Below are 19,147 nucleotides of genomic sequence, written 5' to 3'. Positions count from 1 at the left end.
TTTGACTTTGAGAACTGGGTCTCCATCTATGGCTTAGTAGTTTTAAACTAGAAGTATGCTTGTTGTTCATTTCAACGTTCCCAGGGCAGTGCACCATTTATTTGTCAACTGGAGTCAAACCGTACCATGGCGAGGTGCTTGACAGGGAATATTCAGTTACAGCTTTATTTTCCTTTTAGTCGTTCTGATAGCTCCCCAATTAGACTCCTGCTTGATTGCCTTAGCGATGTTAAGTCATGGATGGCTGTAAACTTTTAAAATTTTAATGAACGTAAAACGAAAGCAATTCTGTTTGGCGTGAATCGTTCCTCTGATATCCCTGATGTTGACCTTGCTGCTCTGACCCCTCACCTGAAGAGCTCGATTACCAATCTTGGGTTAAAAATCGACTCTGCACTTACTTTTGATGGCCACGTGAATGGGGTGGTGAAATCATCATTCTATCAACTCAGGCGTCTGTAGAAGGTCAAACCTTTTCTTTCAAGGCGTGACTTGGAGACTGTTATCCATGCTTTTATAACCTCACGCTTGGATTATTGTAACTCCCTTTTAATAGGGGTTGGACTGGGCACTCTGACACACCTGCAACTAGTACAGAATGCTGCGGCACGGTTTTTATCTGGTAGAAGGAAATTTGAGCACATTACTCCGGTTCTGGCCTCCCTGCACTGGCTTCCAATTGAATTTAGAATTCATTTTAAAGTTCTTTTATTGGTTTTTAAATCCTTAAATGGTCTGGCACCTGCATATTTGTCTGATTTGCTGAATGTCCCCACTCGTTCGCTCCGGTCAGCTGAGCAGTTGTTGCTCTCAGTCCCCAAATCACGGCTCAAACTGAGAGGAGACCGAGTGTTCTCTATCGTGGCTCCAAAGCTTTGGAATAATCTTCCTCTTCTCATCAGTGCTGGTTTTTAAATCCAGATTGAAAACGCATTTTTATTCCCTGGCTTTTGACTCAGTGGTTAACTGACTTGTATTTACTTATATTTTATTGTTTTTGCTATGCTTATTATTTTATCGTATTTATCATTATTATTATTATTATTATTATTATTATTATGATTATTATTATTATTATTATCATTATTGTATTTCTTGTATTTCTATTGTTCAGCACTTTAAAAACACACAAGGATGACCAAAGTGCTATATAAATAAACGATGATGATGATGATGATGATGACATTACTGGAACCATGGCCCCTCTTCACAGTAGTGTTCTTGTGCGTCTGAATGGGTGCTACTTCAAAATCACTCCCTTTACATGTGTTTGCAGTCTGCAGTTTCACTACTGTCCTCAAACTTGTTTCAGTCCTGCATGTTGACTATCATCGTTAGAGCCCGAGCACTAAAAGTCCAAATGCTCTATTGTATCTGCTCTGTTTACTAATTCATCAAATGAATTAGCTTTTTGGAGGCCTTAACATGCAACAGCTAAATCACAGAATTTAGCATACACATCAGGTCTGGTAAACATAATTTCCTTAGGGATTAATAAAGTATTCTGATTCCGATTCTGGAAAAAAAAATTACATGTTTATCGGTTTGGGGCTTCTAGAGCGCCACCTTTGCAGGCTATAAATGAGTATTATGGACACACAGTTTGAGGTACATGAATGAAATTTGGTACATATGTGTAACATGCGAAGACGGACAACAAAGTCTATGCCCTCATATTGAACTGAAAATGGCTTTTTCGAACTCTGACTCTGACTGAACGTCAGTCAGTTTAATGATGCTTCAGTGTGAAACTGTAAGCAAAAAAATAGTGCGCTTGATATATAAGTCTCAAATTTGGCAGCCTGGCAGCAAAAAAATCTCTTGGAGCCATATCCCAAAGCCAACAGGAAGTCAGCCATACTGAATTTAAGAATTTATTGCTTTGTACTTTAACAAACTCCTCCTAAACATTTCATCAGATCAACATGAACAATGGCGATCTGACAAAGTGCAAACCGAACTCCTTGGTGATATTAAATTGCGAAGATTTTGAGTTTTCATGAAAGGTCATGGCATGACAAATTTCAATGATTCATCACAGGACGCACCTTGTCCAGTCTGTCCCTAACTTCACGTGCTGGATGGGAGACATCATAATATTAGGTCACACAGTAGGTAATAATCATCATTTAATCTACGTGAAATTTAAATTGTTTGTTCCACACATGATATACATCAGTGCGATATACGTTAGACAACTGACAAACAGTGGGCACAGAAGGTGTGCAGTAAGTAAGTGACGCAGCAGCCAATTAGCTTCCTAAACTGAAAACAGCCACATGGCCGTGTGAGTCTAGTCACCCGCAGCATGCCCGAGACGTAGCTCAGCTCAAGCTCAGCACGGGTCGGCTGAAGCTGGCCTGGACGTGTGGCAGGGTGCGAGGGCCCTCTCGTCACTGTTTGCAGCTTTAATTGGTCATTAAAACTGAGTCTCCATGTATGTCTGATTCTGAATTTTTAGCAAGTTTCAATTAAAGAGTCCAGTTTCCAACCCAGAAAGCAATGAACTGGGTCAGAAATGCAATCAGCAGCATACTTGTCTTGTTTCTTCCCACATTCAGAGTTTTCCACTGTGAATTAAGCCGAACGCTATCCCCGATGCCTGAGAAAGCACATGTGGAGTAAAAGATTTGAACTGGGGCTTCTGCCATCAACCCACAGTGCTGTCATTCTGCACACAGAAAACAGGGACTTTATTTTTTCTGATGGTCTGCAACTTCATGCACTTTCACAAAGTGAAAAAGGTGCTGAATGATTGCTGTGCTTACAGACTGGCAGAGATCCAGTGAACATCACAGAGGCACCTGTGCAATTTGACAAAATGGGACTTCCAGTGAGCCACTAAAAAAAAAAAAACAGCCAGACTTGAAGCCATTTGAACATGACCTTAAAGGACCCCTCTGATTCATTAGATAAGCCTCAGGGTTCCCAAACCTACCCAGGACTCCGGTGCCTAAAGCTAACCAGAGTGAATGCAAATGTAAAAAGCCAATGTTGCTTTGCTGCTCAACAGCTTGCCACTGCGTCAAGGCACCAACATCAAACGTGTGACAGAATTGCACTTCTTGATGCTGTGGGATGATAATATTTTGAATTACTCCACCAAAGACCATAACTATCTGAGAGACACAGACACTAGCAAATATACTCTGAGGCAGGAAAGGAAACAACCCACACTGTCACTGTGTGAGAAGCTAAGATGACAATGAGAGATCCACTTTTACAAAAAGGGAAATTAAATGTGACAGAACTATTTTTTCTTCCTCTGACATCATTAGCAGCAGCATTTATAATGCACATATTCTATTGCCACTGCCACTTAACTCATTAAGCAACTCCTCAAATCTGTCACACACTCTAAATTGTATTTGGATGCATGTGGAATTGCTGATGGTGTCTCCTGTTCATCCGGCTTCACAAACAGACACGATAAGATTGTGACTGTCATCGGCTGAGATCAGCTCCTCATAAAGGAAATCATCACTATAAACTCCTTCTCTAAATGTGGCAGCTTCAGTATTGTTAGCATAATTAATCACTGGAACTTTAATCGGGTGATAAGCGGTCCCCGTCCTTCAGTATGTATATTCTGCGGACTAGACATTTGAAATGAATTCTGTATCTTATCTGCAGCTCCAAAGAGAAAATGAAGAAAGAGGGAGAGGTTGGCGGAGCTTAAAGGGAGTGTGAGAGCAGAGAAGAGAGCAGGGATGTAATCATGATCTTGTGTTAGTCACAGAGTTTCTTCACTGGGAAAGCTAATGGCTTAAAGATATTTTGCAGCGAGCGCTTGATGGTAACTGCAGATGGAAACAAAACACTGGGTTGTGACAGGAACCGTTGGGCTTTCATCTAAAACATGACAAATTTAAAATGTGCTAAAAGTCTGTGTTTAAGGCAACTTTACCAATAAGACGACTTAAAAATGGTTGATAGTGAACTCTAGCAGATATATCTGCAAAGTGTTTTTCCCTGCTGGGAAATGCTTCCCCCTCTTATCTCTCGCTGGCGTCATGCTGTCAAGCCAAAGCAGCTCAAAAATGTGTGCTGAAAAAATAATTAGTTTCTTAGTGTTTAAAAGAAGGCAGGGAGTGGCTGTATCATTATGTGGAGAAACGGTTTGAATCATAAATGTGTCACATGTGAGGTAAAGCTGGTTATGGGCAAAACGGTAGTTTGTTGTCTTTATGAATCCATGTGATCATTCACAGGAGGGATGCACACAAACACAAGCCAAAGAATGACCGGAAAATATGCAAATATACAAATCGGCTTAAGAAAATGCATCATATGCTCTTTACATTCCTCAGTCATAACAACCTGATATACAAAACATCATTTTTAAAGGTATTATATAGTATATGGGTGGAATTTGCAGTAACTTTTTGAGAACGTTTCAACATGTCTGTAAAGAAAATTTCAGTTAATGAATCAGCTTAAACCTTTAGGGCTACCTATTTATTTTACAGAAATAGTGCATAAATGATTCAAAAAGCAAATGAAAGTTCATAATTTTTTTAAAATAAATCTCTGATTTAAAATATGTTTAAAATAATAAAGTTTGAGTAGGAGCTTTAACAAACATTTGGAAAATAATGGATGAACAGTTCAAGCAAAAATGTACAAAGAAGCAGAACTTCAAATTTATAAATATTTAGCTACATGATTATATGGAGATTATATAAAAATTCACAAAAGCTTTACTAGTTCATGGATAAACAGCTGAAAAAGCAAACAGAGAGATGTAAACATACAGACGTGAAAATGAAAGCCTATATTTATCTTTTTAGGAGCACAGAGTTCTGTAAAGAGATCAGTAGACTCCATGCTGATAAATGATAGAAGCGCCTTTAGCAGCAGTAACAGAAGTATTCATTTTCTGTATGATTTTATTGTTCTCTCACATTGTTGGAGGAATTCTGGCCTGCTCTACTTTGCATCCCTGCTTCAGTTCATTGATGTTTATCGCTCTCTGGTGCTTTCACAGCATTTCAAACAGGTTTAGGCCTGAACTTTTGACTGAACTGCTGCAGCACCTTTCTTTTTTATTTCAGCTGGGCCAAGCCGTATTTTAGAATATTTTTTTATATGGAGGAGTTTATGATTGACCCAGTGACTACAAGGTGCCCATGTTCACCACTCCGGCTGTAAAGCACAGTGCTAGAACATCAGCACAAACACCTCAAACTGGCCACCAGACCAAAGAGGAGAAGACATTGTTTCAGAAGTCTTGTGGTTTGCTCAGATGAGGTTTTGCAAACCTAAGATGTGCTGCGATGTTCTTTTTAGAAAGAAAATATTTTTCTCCTGCCGATCCTTCCAAACAAGTCATACTTGCCACACTTCGTTTTCTAATTATACTGACACAAACTTTGACATTTCATATGCTAACCGATGCCTGTGGAGCCTGAGATGTAGATCTTTGCAGACAGTTTGCTGCGACGCCCACTCCTGGGAAGAATGCTGGTCTGAAGCATTCAGCTGAGTATTAAGACAAACTGCCAAACTTCTACTTTTGCAGAGGCGCGCACACTTGCAAGTAATCAATTAAGTGCATCTGATTAGCAGCACCTGGCTGCTGCACAACCTCGTAATTCCTATGGAAGCAGTAATGGTGCACGTAGTTTTCACAGGACTGCATAGAGTCCTTTCATCACATTGGAACTTTCAACGCGGTTTTGATTTAGGAGTCAATGAAAGGTCTATTATTATTTTATTACAGCTGATGTAGTCCACAATTAGTGATTTAAAGTAAATACAAGTAAAGAAAACCAGAGGAGATGGAGAAGTAAAGTGAATGCTCTTTTGCTCTTTGCTTACATGTTCATGCGGCTTCAAAGAAAGAAACAAAAAATCTGTTGTGGGGAAAAAAACCCTTTCATCTACTTTTCTTAACAATGTCACACACTCCTTTGCAAGGACAGAACAAAAACACAACAAATCTGTTCTGTTTCAGAAGAAACAACATAATTTTATTCCAAAAGTCTTTTTTGCTCCTTTTGATGTGATGAATTACACAACTGCCATCAAAACAACAATAAACTGCAGATATAAAATTTGCTTCTGTTAATCACTCACTTAACTCTGCTCGAAAGGTCTGGAAATTCCCCTACACAGCAAGCATAGACTATATTATTGAGTCTGTTCTCTGAAGCATTTCGGAAAACATTAAGCGCTGTTTTACACATTGTGTCATATTGTAGTTGCAATGAAGCCATAAACTTAAAAGTTTGACTCCATTACCTAAATCAGAACTGATGTTTTAGTCACGCTTTATCATAACTGCGTCATGAGTAATGTAATCTTTTAGTGCTTACCCCATCCGATGAGTATCAAACCCCAGAGGTATTTGGAATCTGATCGGAAGGCCATGAAGATGAGACTGTGGAGGTAAAGGCCTTCTACCAGAATCCAGTAGTAATTGGTAGCCAGAAAGTAGATGAAGAGCAGCACAGTCACCTTGCAGCCAATCTGAAAGCATTAACAGTTTTATCAGATCCTATTTGAAACTAGTATTATGCAGCTTATTATGCAGTTATTTTGCGTGTCTGTGTGTTGACACACGCGATGATCACAGTACTTCAGAGTATTCAAACACCACAGGTGATCATAAGAGAGGAAATGATCTCATTATAATCAGAAGCAGCTTGCTGTATAAATTGGCACAAAGATGGGTACATATGTTATTAACTCGAACATAAACACAGACTAAACAGGATTCTGCTAAGTGCGTCATTATTTGTGTATGATTCCAAGATTAATGACATGTACAGGCCACGCCCACTAAATTTTATACTGTGAAGGTTTTCAGATGTAAACTGGATTGTTTTATTTGTCATTTTTCATCTCTGAAAATTAAAATCGTATGATAAACATCTCCTAAACTCACTACTGAGTTGCTACAATAGAACGACCGTAAAATATATAGATAAAAGTAGTGGGACTGAAAGCACCTGAATTTAAAGATTAAGAAATATGGCCACAAACTTTTTATTACAAGACTATTTAAATGCAAAAAAGTTTAACTTACAAGGTTTTTGAAGTTAACGAAAGTGTGGGGGAAAATAGATGAATGACATCTCAAAAAAAAGAGACAAAAAGAGACAAAAATAACCAAAATAACTCGTATTATTGTATTCTAGACACCCAGTTTAACTCTAAGTATTAAAACATTTTAAACTGTGGAAAATCGATATCGAAGTGTGCAAACCCAGTCCTAAAACTGAAAAAAATTAATTTCCTTGAAAACAAATCTTTAAAATTAAAAATTAATGCAACACATATATAATAACCCTGGTAATTTGTGCACAACAAATTAAATATCCAAAAGTTGATTCTGTTCGTCTGGACGTTTTCAGTGGGAGAAACGTTTCGTCACTCATCCAGGTGACTTCTTCAGTTTGAAGGCAGGTGTCCAACCTTATGAACAGTACATTTGCATAATGACTGAAACCAGCACCACTGAAGGAACAATGGGCTGGGAGGTCAGTTCCTTCATCATAATTATGCAAATTCTCATGACCACTGATCAATGGCCATGAGTACCAATCACATTAGTCCAGCCTGTGCATTCACTCGGGGACCAAACAACTCCTAGGTGTGCCACATATATGATTTGTTTACCTTCACTGTGTGGAGAAGAGTTTGACACTAGAAGTCTGCTCTCACATTCAGTGGGGAAACCTTCTCACAGCGAAGAGTCACACACTGAATTAATGTTTAAAGGAAAAAGCAGGAAAGGACTGCATTGCAGGAGAAGTCGCACTTAAAACGTTACTGCCTCTTATTTTCAGTCTGGGATGTGAAAATAGGACATTTTCTGTGGAAGTGTCCTGCCAAAGGTGAGAATGATGTGTTTCCACCCATTTCCATCTATACAATCTCGCAGAACTCATGCCGGTAGACTCTTCATTATACATCGCAGGCAGTATGTGATGGTATAGGTTGTGGCTCCGACTGTCTCAGACTCAAAGACTGAGTCAAGCCTCGGGGTATTCAAACTATTATCCCAGTTTCCTGGGGCAAATATGCTACAGCTACAGGTAAGTGGACTCCAAACTAAAGGTTTCACCTTGAAACATGTTGCTCATCAATGAATATTCATTGTATTTCCTTCTGCAAATTTAAATAAGTCTATTTTCTTACCACAGTATCGTATTTAATCATTTAAATCAACAAGCTTGTGAGGGTGGAATTGCACCTCTGAATAATATGAATACATTTAAATAACCAAATCAGCTGGTACAGTAAGTGCAAACAGAATAATTAATACTAACAATGCTGCTTACAAGACTCTAAGCTTTATTTTAAACAGGAAAAACAAGCTCTACTCTTGTTTGCTACAGCAAGACAAATGAAATTTAAATACCAAATACAAGGGGTCTGTAACTGGGATAATAATGTAGTCTAAAACTGGTGACTTACACAAATTAAATACACACAAATGAAAGAAAACCCAGAATAAACAAAAAAGTCTAAAGTGAATGCCCTTTCTCGTTGCTTACGTGTTCATGTGGCTTCAAAGAAAGGAAGAAAAAAAATTGGGACAAAAACGTTTCATCTGCTCACTTTAACAATGTCTCATCTTTCTTTTCAAGGACAGGAAAAAACCTGCAACACAGCCAGCAGTTCTGTTTCACATCATCATGTTATCAGTACACATAAACACCCAAGTCACCTGTTATTAACATCATAATTAGGACTAATAGAGCTGTTTACAACATTCAAATTAACCTACGAGGGCTCAAGCAAAATAAATAAATGGATAAATAAATAGAATTTAAGTGCAGTGTAGTGTAAAATTGTTAACCCATCCTCTGAATGTCACACAGGTTAAATGCATCTGCAGTACCGTCAAACCATTAGAAGTTTTGGCGTCACTGTCTACGTCAAGCTGCTCGGGGTTATAACTGAATTAGACTCAATCCATTTTATTAGACATTTCTCGTATTGGTAGAAAATTCCCTAAAAACATCCAATCGTTGTGTTCACTGTGTCCTGTTCCGCTTCTTCATATTCAGATCCACATATCCTGCGACATACAGTTCATGCTTATTTTGTGGGGATTTTTCATTAATGTTTTTGTTGTCATGGTGTCTGCCTGTGCTCTGTGTCGTGTTTTATTTTGAAACCGTCTCGTTCTGCTTCCTTTGTCTCGTTGGCTCAGTCTCAGCATCAACCCAGTAATAAAAAAAAACGAAACCCTCGCTGACTTCAGTGACGTCACCTGATTGGTCAGCAGCAGAGCTTCGATGTCAACACGCTTAAAGACTTCCTGTCTGATGTTATGGACCTCACCTTGGATCGTGGGACTTTTGCTCAGTGTTTTGGGTTTTTTGGTCTCGAGTTCTGTTTGTTTCTTTGTGTCACCTTTGTGTTTTTCTTCTTAGTTTGTTCTTATTTTATTCTCAGTTGTGAGTCGGTCTATAATTTGTAAGTAAGCTGTGTCTTTTAGCTTAATCTTGTCTTGGGTCTAAATCCTGGCTGCTGCACAGCCGTGACATTGTCAAATAATCTGTTACTCTTTCTTCAATTGTTCTGATTTTATTTAAAGTTTGGGGTGGTTGCTTTGCCCAGAGCTTGTGTGTTCTTAACTTTTTTTTTCCTGTAATGGATTTCTTCTGAGGCAACCCATGTTTAATGTCCCAGCACTGTGTTGTGTGAGTCATTCCCTCAGGCAAGTTTGCAGAAGATTGGACTTGGAGAAAGTTTGCCTGAAGGCTCAAAATATCCGCCAACGAGTCCTCACGCACTTGACAAATTGACCGTGGGACACCCCTAAGCCCTCACAGACTTAGCTGGATGATGCTTCAAGCATGTGAGGGTGGACGCTGAGATTAGGTCATTTTCGTTGTGATTTCATGATTGTTTCCACCTGATCCTCATCAGCCAATCAGCCCTGTGTGCATATTTATTCATGTGTTGCCGTCTGTTTTTGTTAGCTTGTTTGTTTACGAGCACCTCAGCAGTTCTCACTGCTTTCCTTCCTTTGGCACGATTTCTGGTGATTGAGTTTATGTCATTTCTCTTGGATTCATTTTACCCCACTGTGCTTTTTTTTTTTTGAGGATTTTTATAATTTCATCAATTTTTTTTTTTTTTATTCGCATCTGAAAAATCAGGCTCAATTCAAAAAATAAATGCTGCAAATTCATCCTGTGAAATTATACGGTTGGTGTGAAGAGCTGCATTTAGATTAGACGAGTCTGAAATATATTAATGTGCAAAATACTTGCATTAATTTTATATGTCCAGTGAGTAAAATCTATTATTCTTAGAAATACACAGAAACAAAATCTGGCTTTGTTGTGTAATGACACCTGATGAGCCTGATTAAAGTCACTCATTCTAACAAACACTGCACCACATCTCTAATTTGGATCTTATTTAATGTGCATGGTACTTACATACTGCGACTTGTCCAGTGATGCTATGCTAACAGTTTTTAAGTTGTCGAGCAGAGCAGAGTCAAAGTCCTGCAATCCCGCCCTGGAATACACAACTTTGTCCTTCACGAAGATGCTGACTGCTCGTAGCATGAAGGAAACAAAGAGGTGCATGTGGATGTAGTTTCTGGTGCAGTGAAGACGCCTGCCGCACAAACAAAGACAAAGTTATAAAAGCTGCTAAGAAAAAAACTGCAAAGCATTTCTGATAAATGATTAAATGAGTCCAATGCTACCCTTGTGGCACTGTTGAGTAGAAATGCAAAAAAGTATTAAAACATGATCTCGTGATCACAAACACCAGTAAAAAGCCGGAGACTTTAAACGATCTGCTATCTTCTGTGTCATCTCTGTAACATCAGCTATAGGGGTTGAAATGTGTTTCTGTATATATATATGTTCCATTTAACAGAAAATAATCCACCAGTTTTATGCAACATTCAGCCTCAACAGGAAGAGGAGCTGGTGAATAGTAGATAAACAGAGCTGACAGAGGGGATGAATCCTCAGTGATCCTGTCTATTTCTGTCAGAAGAGTGAAACTGTCGATGCAGCACATGCCTGCCCTGTAAATCATCAACGTACAGAGCACCATGACACATAGATGTACTGAGTTTTTCCACTGTATGGCCGGTAAAGAAATTGTCAAGGATTTTCAAACTCGCATTGTAAGCACAGGTCTCTGGCTACAAAATTCTGCAAGGATAAGAGTACGCCTCTGCTAAAGCCAGCGCAGCACTTCTATATCTCTGTTCTGTTTTGCTGCAGTAAACAGAGCATTAAAAACTGTAAAGCCTTGCAAACAAATAGTCACTATTTAAGTATTAGTGTTGCTGTCGCTGCTCCTGTTGTTGCTGCATATAATTACCATGAGCAGTACAGGAACATGAGGCGGGGGAGCGGGGAGTCAGTTTAAGAACAAATCCTTGCAAACTTCTGTTAAACGAGTGGCCAAGTCATTGTCTTCAGGGTGGAAGATGATGGAACGGTTTCATTTTACTCAACAGTTAGGGTTTGTTCAAACGTGTGACTGAAGCTCAGCTTCTGTGTTTTATTCGTCCTTAATTGGATTTTAAGAAGTGGTAAACTGTCGTAGAGACCTCCGAGGCAGCAGCGCTTGGACGAACCTTTCAAACATGTGTAGTGTTTATATTTCATGCCTTCATAGTATGATGAATTCATAATGTTTACACCTAATTTTGAACTGCAAACGTATAAAGTTTAAATAACCAGATATTTAAATGGATTTTTTTTTTTTTTTCCCATAATTTTGTCATGAAACGCTGTGCGGCAGGCAGAAGTTGGACCCAAGATGCAGGCACTCAGACTCGAGGGATGAACTCAAAAAACTCTGCTTTATTTGCTGACAGGGGAAAAGCATACAAAACTAAACTACACAGGGAGAATAACCTTACGCTTTGCAGAGAGCCACACGAGGAAACACACAGCTTGAGGGACGACACGACACAAAGACACACTGGGCTTAAATACACTGAGGCAGTAATCAAGGGTTGAGAGACAGGAGGGAGACACAGCTGGGAGAAATTAGGCTAACGAGACAGGGGAGAGGTGAAACTGAACACACTGACATGAGACAAAGACTTTCACAATAAAACAGGAAACATGAATTACTAAACAAGCACGCAGACTTGACACTGAGAGACAGAAAATAACACATGGAACTCAAACAATACATGAAACCATAAATCCTTAAGCACGGATAAACAGAAACAAGAAACTAATAATAATAATCATCATCATCATCATCACTACAAGAATAAGAAAACAATCCATGAAGCAGAATTAAACCAAAATATAATAAACTCAAAATACTGGGTCCAACGGACCCAGAACCGTGACAGTACTACCCCTCCAAGGGCTGGCTCCCGACAGCCCTAAACAAAAAAGCACAACAAAGCACCAGGCCAGGGCGGGCGGAGGGGGTCCAGGATGGAGGGACAGAAACCAAACAAAAAACAAGGAGCACAAGAGTCCAAAAACGCAGGAAAGCACATCAAAACCAAAACGAAACGAGAGCTCAACAAGAGTCCATGAAGAGTTCAGGGGGTCGACCCGGAGGTCGGCCACACAGGAGCCAACACAGGTCAGGGGGCTGGCCATGCACACGGCAACGGGCAAACAGGTCAGGGGGCCGACCATGCACACAGCAACGGCGGCGATGGGCAAACAGTTCTGGAGGCCGACCGTGCACACGGCAACGGCGGCAGCGGGCAAACATTTCTGGAGGCTGACCACTTGGAAGGCAGTGGCGGCCACTGAGCAGATCCGGAGGTCGGCCGCGATGCCGACGAACTCTTTCTGGAGGCAGTCCTCGATGGCCATGATGCCAACTTAGAGGCCCGGAAAACGGCCGGCAGAGGCGAGGCGGAACAGGATGGGCTGGGTCCCATGACAGTGTGGCAACCGCAGGACCAGACGAAGGCGGAGCAGAAGCTGGACCAGGCGTGGACGAAGACACAGAGGCTGGACCCGACGGCAGCGGTGCTGCAGGCGAGGCTGATGACGCGATGGAGGCTGCAGCTGGCGAGGCTGATGACGCGATGGAGGCTGCAGCTGGCGAGGCTGATGACGCGATGGAGGCTGCAGCTGGCGAGGCTGATGACGCGATGGAGGCTGCAGCTGGCGAGGCTGATGACGCGATGGAGGCTGCAGCTGGCGAGGCTGAAGACGCGATGGAGGCTGCAGCTGGCGAGGCTGAAGACACGGAGGCTGCAGCTGGCGGCGGTGTGGAAGCCGGAGACGGAGGCGCCAAAGGCGGAGGCGTTGCAGGCGGTGATGGCTGAACGGGCCCCTCGGACCCTCCAGCAGAGACAGGCGGCGATGGCTGAACGGGCCCCTCGGACCCTCCAGCAGAGACAGGCGGCTGAACGGGCCCCTCGGACCCTCCAGCAGAGACAGGCGGCTGAACGGGCCCCTCGGACCCTCCAGCAGAGACAGGCGGCTGAACGGGCCCCTCGGACCCTCCAGCGGAGACGAGGAAGGGCTGGCCGGGCTCACCAGAACCCCCAGCGGACAAGGCGGGTGACGGCGTGGGAGCCGTGGAGTGCTGGATGGGCTCATCCGAGTTTCCAGCAGGGGCTGATGCAGAACCAGAGGGTATTGGGACCCCTGGCTGAATGTTAAGCTGACCAGAAGACTGAGCTGCTACAGGGGACTGAGCTAGAGGCTGAACTGGCACAGGGGACTGAACTAGTGAGGGTGGTGAGGATGGAGTTGGTGGAGTAGATGGCAGCATGGGAAACTGAACTGGAGGTGACTGCACGGGAGACTGAGCTAATGGTTCTGGTACAAACGTAGCTGCTGTTGACAGATCCAATGGCTGAGCTACAGGGAGAGGGGACCCTGAAGACGGAGTTATGGGTAGTGGGGATAAGGGCTGTGCCGCAGGCAGCAGTGATGATTGTGGTGGAGGTGCAACGGGTGGAGGAGTGACGGAATTGGCTGAGTGTAATGGTGGAAGAGAAGCAGGTGGTAGTGTGGAGGATGGCGCTAAGGGCAACTGAGTGGCAGACCGAACTGATGACTGAAGCGATGGTAGGGGTGAAAATGGAGCTTGTGGTGGAGTTAACGGCTGGGCAGCTAAGTGAGCTTCTGGGGGCTGGGCAGCTAAGTGAGCTTCTGGGGGCTTCTGGGGGCTGGGCAGCTAAGTGAGCTTCTGGGGGCTGGGCAGCTAAGTGAGCTTCTGGGGGCTTCTGGGGGCTGGGCAGCTAAGTGAGCTTCTGGGGGCTGGGCAGCTAAGTGAGCTTCTGGGGGCTGGGCAGCTAAGTGAGCTTCTGGGGGCTGGGCAGCTAAGTGAGGTAAGGACAGCACAGCTGGCAGTTCTAAAGTCCCAACATCCAGCTGAGGGGTGACGTGCCGGCGGCGCGAGCCTCGCTTCCTCCCTGCAGACGGGCCGGGCAAAACCTCCAGCGGGTGAGGCTGATGCGGCTGCTCCGGGGTGGCTATTGTCAGTTGTTGGTGGGCAAGGTCCGTTATTTCTCGGGCTTGTGCCACTTCCCGGGCTTTATGCAAACTGGCCAATAAATCCAAACATCCTCTGACCTGGCGGAGATAGGAATTTCCTTCGAGGATTGCTTCAATGGCGTTTATCCCCACAATCTTTGCCCTTGTATTAGAAGTGTGGGTTATCCATTCGACTAGGCGTTGGACTCGTATCAGATCGCTCTCCCCAGGTAAGTCTGCTGGGTCCATGTTGTGGTCGCATCGTTCTGTCATGAAACGCTGTGTGGCAGGCAGAAGTTGGACCCAAGATGCAGGCACTCAGACTCGAGGGATGAACTCAAAAAACTCTGCTTTATTTGCTGACAGGGGAAAGCATACAAAACTAAACAGGGAAAATATAACCTTACGCTTTGCAGAGAGCCACACGAGGAAACACACAGCTTGAGGGACGACACGACACGACACTGACACAAAGACACACTGGGCTTAAATACACTGAGGCAGTAATCAAGGGATGAGAGACAGGAGGGAGACACAGCTGGGAGAAATTAGGCTAACGAGACAGGGGAGAGGTGAAACTGAACACACTGACATGAGACAAAGACTTTCACAATAAAACAGGAAACATGAATTACTAAACAAGCACGCAGACTTGACACTGAGAGACAGAAAATAACACATGGAACTCAAACAATACATGAAACCATAAATCCTTAAGCACGGATAAACAGAAACAAGAAACTAATAATAGTCATCATCACTACAAGAATAAGAAAACAATCCATGAAGCAGAATTAAACCAAAATATAATAAACTCAAAATACTGGGTCCAACGGACCCAGAACCGTGACAAATTTATGTTTAAGGGATCAGGGAGGGTGTTGTTGTTTTTTTTTTTTGGGGGTTAAGGTATTAAGACACTTTTTGGTGAACATTATCCTGTCCTGCTTTACCCAAGATATGAAAACACAACTGCCATACAAACATTGTTTATTTATTTTAATGAAAGTGTAAATGACAATTTATTATATAACCATGTTTAACCCTTACATCAGTTAAACACTGTCCTCACTCCTATATACTGCCATCTATAATTGGCAATATTATTTTATCATCATCACTCAGACCACAAAACATTAAAAATAATGACTGCAGACTCGTCTCTGCATTCAAAGCAGTGCTGGGAAACCTTCCATGTGTGTTTTTTTACTGCTGTCAAACATCAAAACTGACCTGAACAGTACGTAAAGGCCATGACTTGAAGTTTCTGATACTTCAAAACAATTAATCTCCGTGTGTTTTTGTTTTTTCCTACTCTGGAAAACACTGCACTGCTCAGCACAGCTGACTGTGGCTTGCATAGGTTAATGTACTGCAGCGTTTTGAAGGGCGCTTTACATTTTCTAACGCACATTGGTTGCATTATCTCTAGAGACAAAAACAGAGGCAGACAGCAGCGGGAGCTTTGAGGGCTGATAAAGAATCAGAATCAGAGATTTGTCGGCACCTTAAGAAGTCAGAAACAGTGGATTTAAGGCCTGTATTTGTCAAACGGTGCCTTGATGGCTCTTTGAAATTTCAGCTGCAAATGATCCAGAAAATGTGCTCTGTTTGAAGTTTCCCTTTTTAAACATGCATCTCTGATCACCTCGGGCACTTTAGCATCTGAAGAGTAAGATGATGTTGACTCAACTTTCAGCTTCCATCTCTTGCAATCAAATCCAGCAACCCAGTCAAAACTTGGTGGTATTAATATCAGGAGGAAGTTTACCTACACACAGGATACCCATCAGTGGTGGCACAGAGCTCATTGTTCTGGATTATTTTTATGCAGAAGGTAGGAGAGATGCTTCTAAATGGGAACGTGTAACACTGGTATTGCATAAACGACCAGTTCTTACACTCAGGTTTTAAATCTTAAGAAAGGCCGTCTTCAGTTAAGTGGGTTTTTGTGTGATATACAATTTCAGGTGGGCAGGGATTTCCAAAAGGTTTTTGAAGTGTTGATGGGATTATTACACCTACCGTAACACGCCATAATAAATCTGGAGAGCCCTGCCAGTGGAACTGCAAAATTAAAGGCAGTTTGAAATGATAGCCTCCTGCTTACTTGCATCTCTCTCAGGTCCATGTGAAATGAGGCTTTCATCTACATCAAAGCTTTTATTTTCATAATTTAAAATATTTCTTTACACTTGTTTGAATCCTCTTATGTAAGGAAGCAAGCGGTTACAGTAAGTCACATAATTTGCAGAGACATAAAGTCTTTTTCAGAAGAATGTGGTTGGCCGCTCCGTCTCCAGTTACCGGGTCGTTAGAGATACCTTCCTGTTGCTTGCATATAACCTGCCTTCAAAAATACTAAAAATAACTGAGCCCATGATTCTGCAGTTTCCTTTTCAAGGTTACTTAACTGCTACTGTATGATATTATTTTATTTGTTAAAACTAATAAATTTAAATCGAACCAGTTAAAAAATTAATTTACCCTAATCAGGGATGGACAGTGATAACTTTGATGGCATTGTGATTTTGAAGATCAGATTCTGTAACCATTCCTTTACTGGTTTCCACAGATTTTCAGCAAACCAGTTTTATTCCTGTGCAGAAGCACAGCAGGAAAAAGTCCTTCATGTGGTCCAGGTGAGGAAAAGCTCAACCGGCACCAACATTTCAACATTAATTTAATTTATTAATTTAAAAAAAGAAGAAGCTTGGAAACATATCCAAATAAAAACTACTACAAAGCCACCATTTACAATTTCTTTTGGATGACATCTTTCTTATTTATTTGTGTTTTATCTACACGGCCGGATTTTTTTTTCTTTGGATCACAAATGTAAAAAACTGTAGCAGTCACGGATAAATGCCGGGGTTCTGGTCAGAGTCAGTCTGACACATATTTTGTTAAACCTAGCCATCGGTCCGATCCCTTTTTCAAGAAGAAGGCACAAGGTTTTTAAAAGTCGATGTTCACAGTGTATTTACAACTTCAACAGTACACCGTATCAACAGAGAGAGTGCCCCTTTCACACTCAGTCCCACCAAAATCTAATTCTCAGTCTTTCCAGCCAGGCTGTATGCAACAGTTGGCATGGTATTGACTGCTTACCAGGATCCAAGCTCTGTGCAGATGGCGATACACGGAATGACGAACTGGAGGGGAAGTGTGCACTGCTTCGTTTTGAAGCCTGGGATCTGGTAATTAGGGATGTGTGTGCATGACACTGCACAGGATGTGACTTGTATGTTAACCTCATAGCCAGATAAGAATGGCTCCCTGTGTCCTTGTGTATATTGTTTAGTATGTTCTCATATTTTTGGTATTTTCTGATTGATTTCTTCATGTTCTTAGTTGGTTTGTGTTTGTCCAGTTTTTTATTCCTGGTTTATAATAAGTGTCAGTTCCTATTTTGAGTTTTTCTTGCACCGTTCCTGTTGAGGAAATCGAGGTGCACACAACCAGGATGTCTTTGTGAGTTTGATTTACCTTTGCAAAGGGGTCAAACAACATGACAGTAGCCTGCTTTTTGACCAAGAGGGACTGCAAGCCTAGAATATTTATATAGACAAGCTATCCTTCTGCCATGGTCCAGGCGCTGTGTAATAAAAGATAACTCGTACATCAACACGTGGTATTTCTGAAAGATTACATGGAGACAGAATATGACAGCATGTCAGAGCCTTTCATTCGGCACGGTCAGCTTGACACGGAGAAGCAGCGGTCTTAAAATTTTCCATTATGTTCCTTCAGTCTTTCGTTCTTGGTCCTTCGTCCGTCTCATTTCCCTACGCTTATACATTTGTCCTCTCGGTTCGCCCATTCTCTTAATGTGTCAGTATCTGTGTTTAGTAGTTTTCTATTTCCTGTTTTATTTTGAAGCCTGATTTCCCTTCATGGCTTTGATGGGTTTTACTTCCACCTTGTGTTTATCATGATTGAGCTCACCTGTGTAGTCCCCCTCACGTGTTCCTTCTGGTGCCCATCAGCCTCCCTGCTTGTTTCCCTCTCTGCTCTTCTTGGCTTTAGTTACTTTGCATTTTGGACTCTGTTTTCTTTTGGATTTGTTATTTTTGGGCTTTGATCAGACACGGCTCACATTTTTGTTCTGTCCATTCTGCCTCTGAAAGCTGCATACTGTACTCATCTCTACGCTCCAATACGACAGGACAAAGTAAAAATTTTACATCAACTGTCGACGCTTTCAAAAATGTGGCTGTGGTTCTAAAATAATTGCTAAGGCAAAATCTTGGCTCCCGAAGGTCAGTTTTGCTACATCTACTGCTGCACTGCCGCTGAATGTCAACACTGGACATAAAATGATCTCTACTTGTCTGATGTGGACATACAGATGAGTCATTATTTATTCTGCTAATCTCTAACATGTCCAGTAGAGTGGATGTGTTTTAGTTTAGATCTGTAATGAGCACATCTTACATTTCCATATGCAGATGTGTGAGACAGCAGCGTCCCCGACACCACACTCTAAATTCGACTAATTAGCATTCTGCCATTTGAAGCATACTCAACTCTGCATCCTCTAGATGTGGTTAGAAACGGTACATGAGGCAACAGGACACAAATATTCCAGCTGACGAGGGAGCTGACAGAGGCATCGCAAGAATATAAATATCCCCGGCTGCTGGAGAATTTTCATAAACTGTAAAGTTCAAGTCAGTAAGGCATTAAATGTTGCTGTTATTTTTAAGTTCCTGCCACTGCCGATTTTCCGAATACAA

At 41.9% G+C, this 19,147-nt stretch overlaps 1 protein-coding gene across 1 annotated transcript in view; it reads right to left on the bottom strand.

The window, feature by feature from the left end:
- The window catches only part of pth2ra (parathyroid hormone 2 receptor a), a 74,871-nt gene that overhangs the window by 38,644 nt on the left and 17,080 nt on the right, over positions 1 to 19,147 (bottom strand). The window contains exons 6-7 of the mRNA XM_039600201.1: positions 10,407 to 10,590; positions 6,318 to 6,471 (exon numbers count right to left, since the gene is read on the bottom strand). Of these exons, the coding sequence (XP_039456135.1) occupies positions 6,318 to 6,471; positions 10,407 to 10,590 (338 nt within the window). The remainder of the gene's footprint in view (positions 1 to 6,317; positions 6,472 to 10,406; positions 10,591 to 19,147) is intronic.

The sequence above is a fragment of the Oreochromis aureus genome, linkage group 16 (assembly GCF_013358895.1).
Source record: "Oreochromis aureus strain Israel breed Guangdong linkage group 16, ZZ_aureus, whole genome shotgun sequence".
NCBI lineage: Eukaryota > Metazoa > Chordata > Actinopteri > Cichliformes > Cichlidae > Oreochromis > Oreochromis aureus.
Note: the sequence above shows the minus strand (reverse complement) of the source record. Positions and strands in the feature narration are given on the sequence as shown.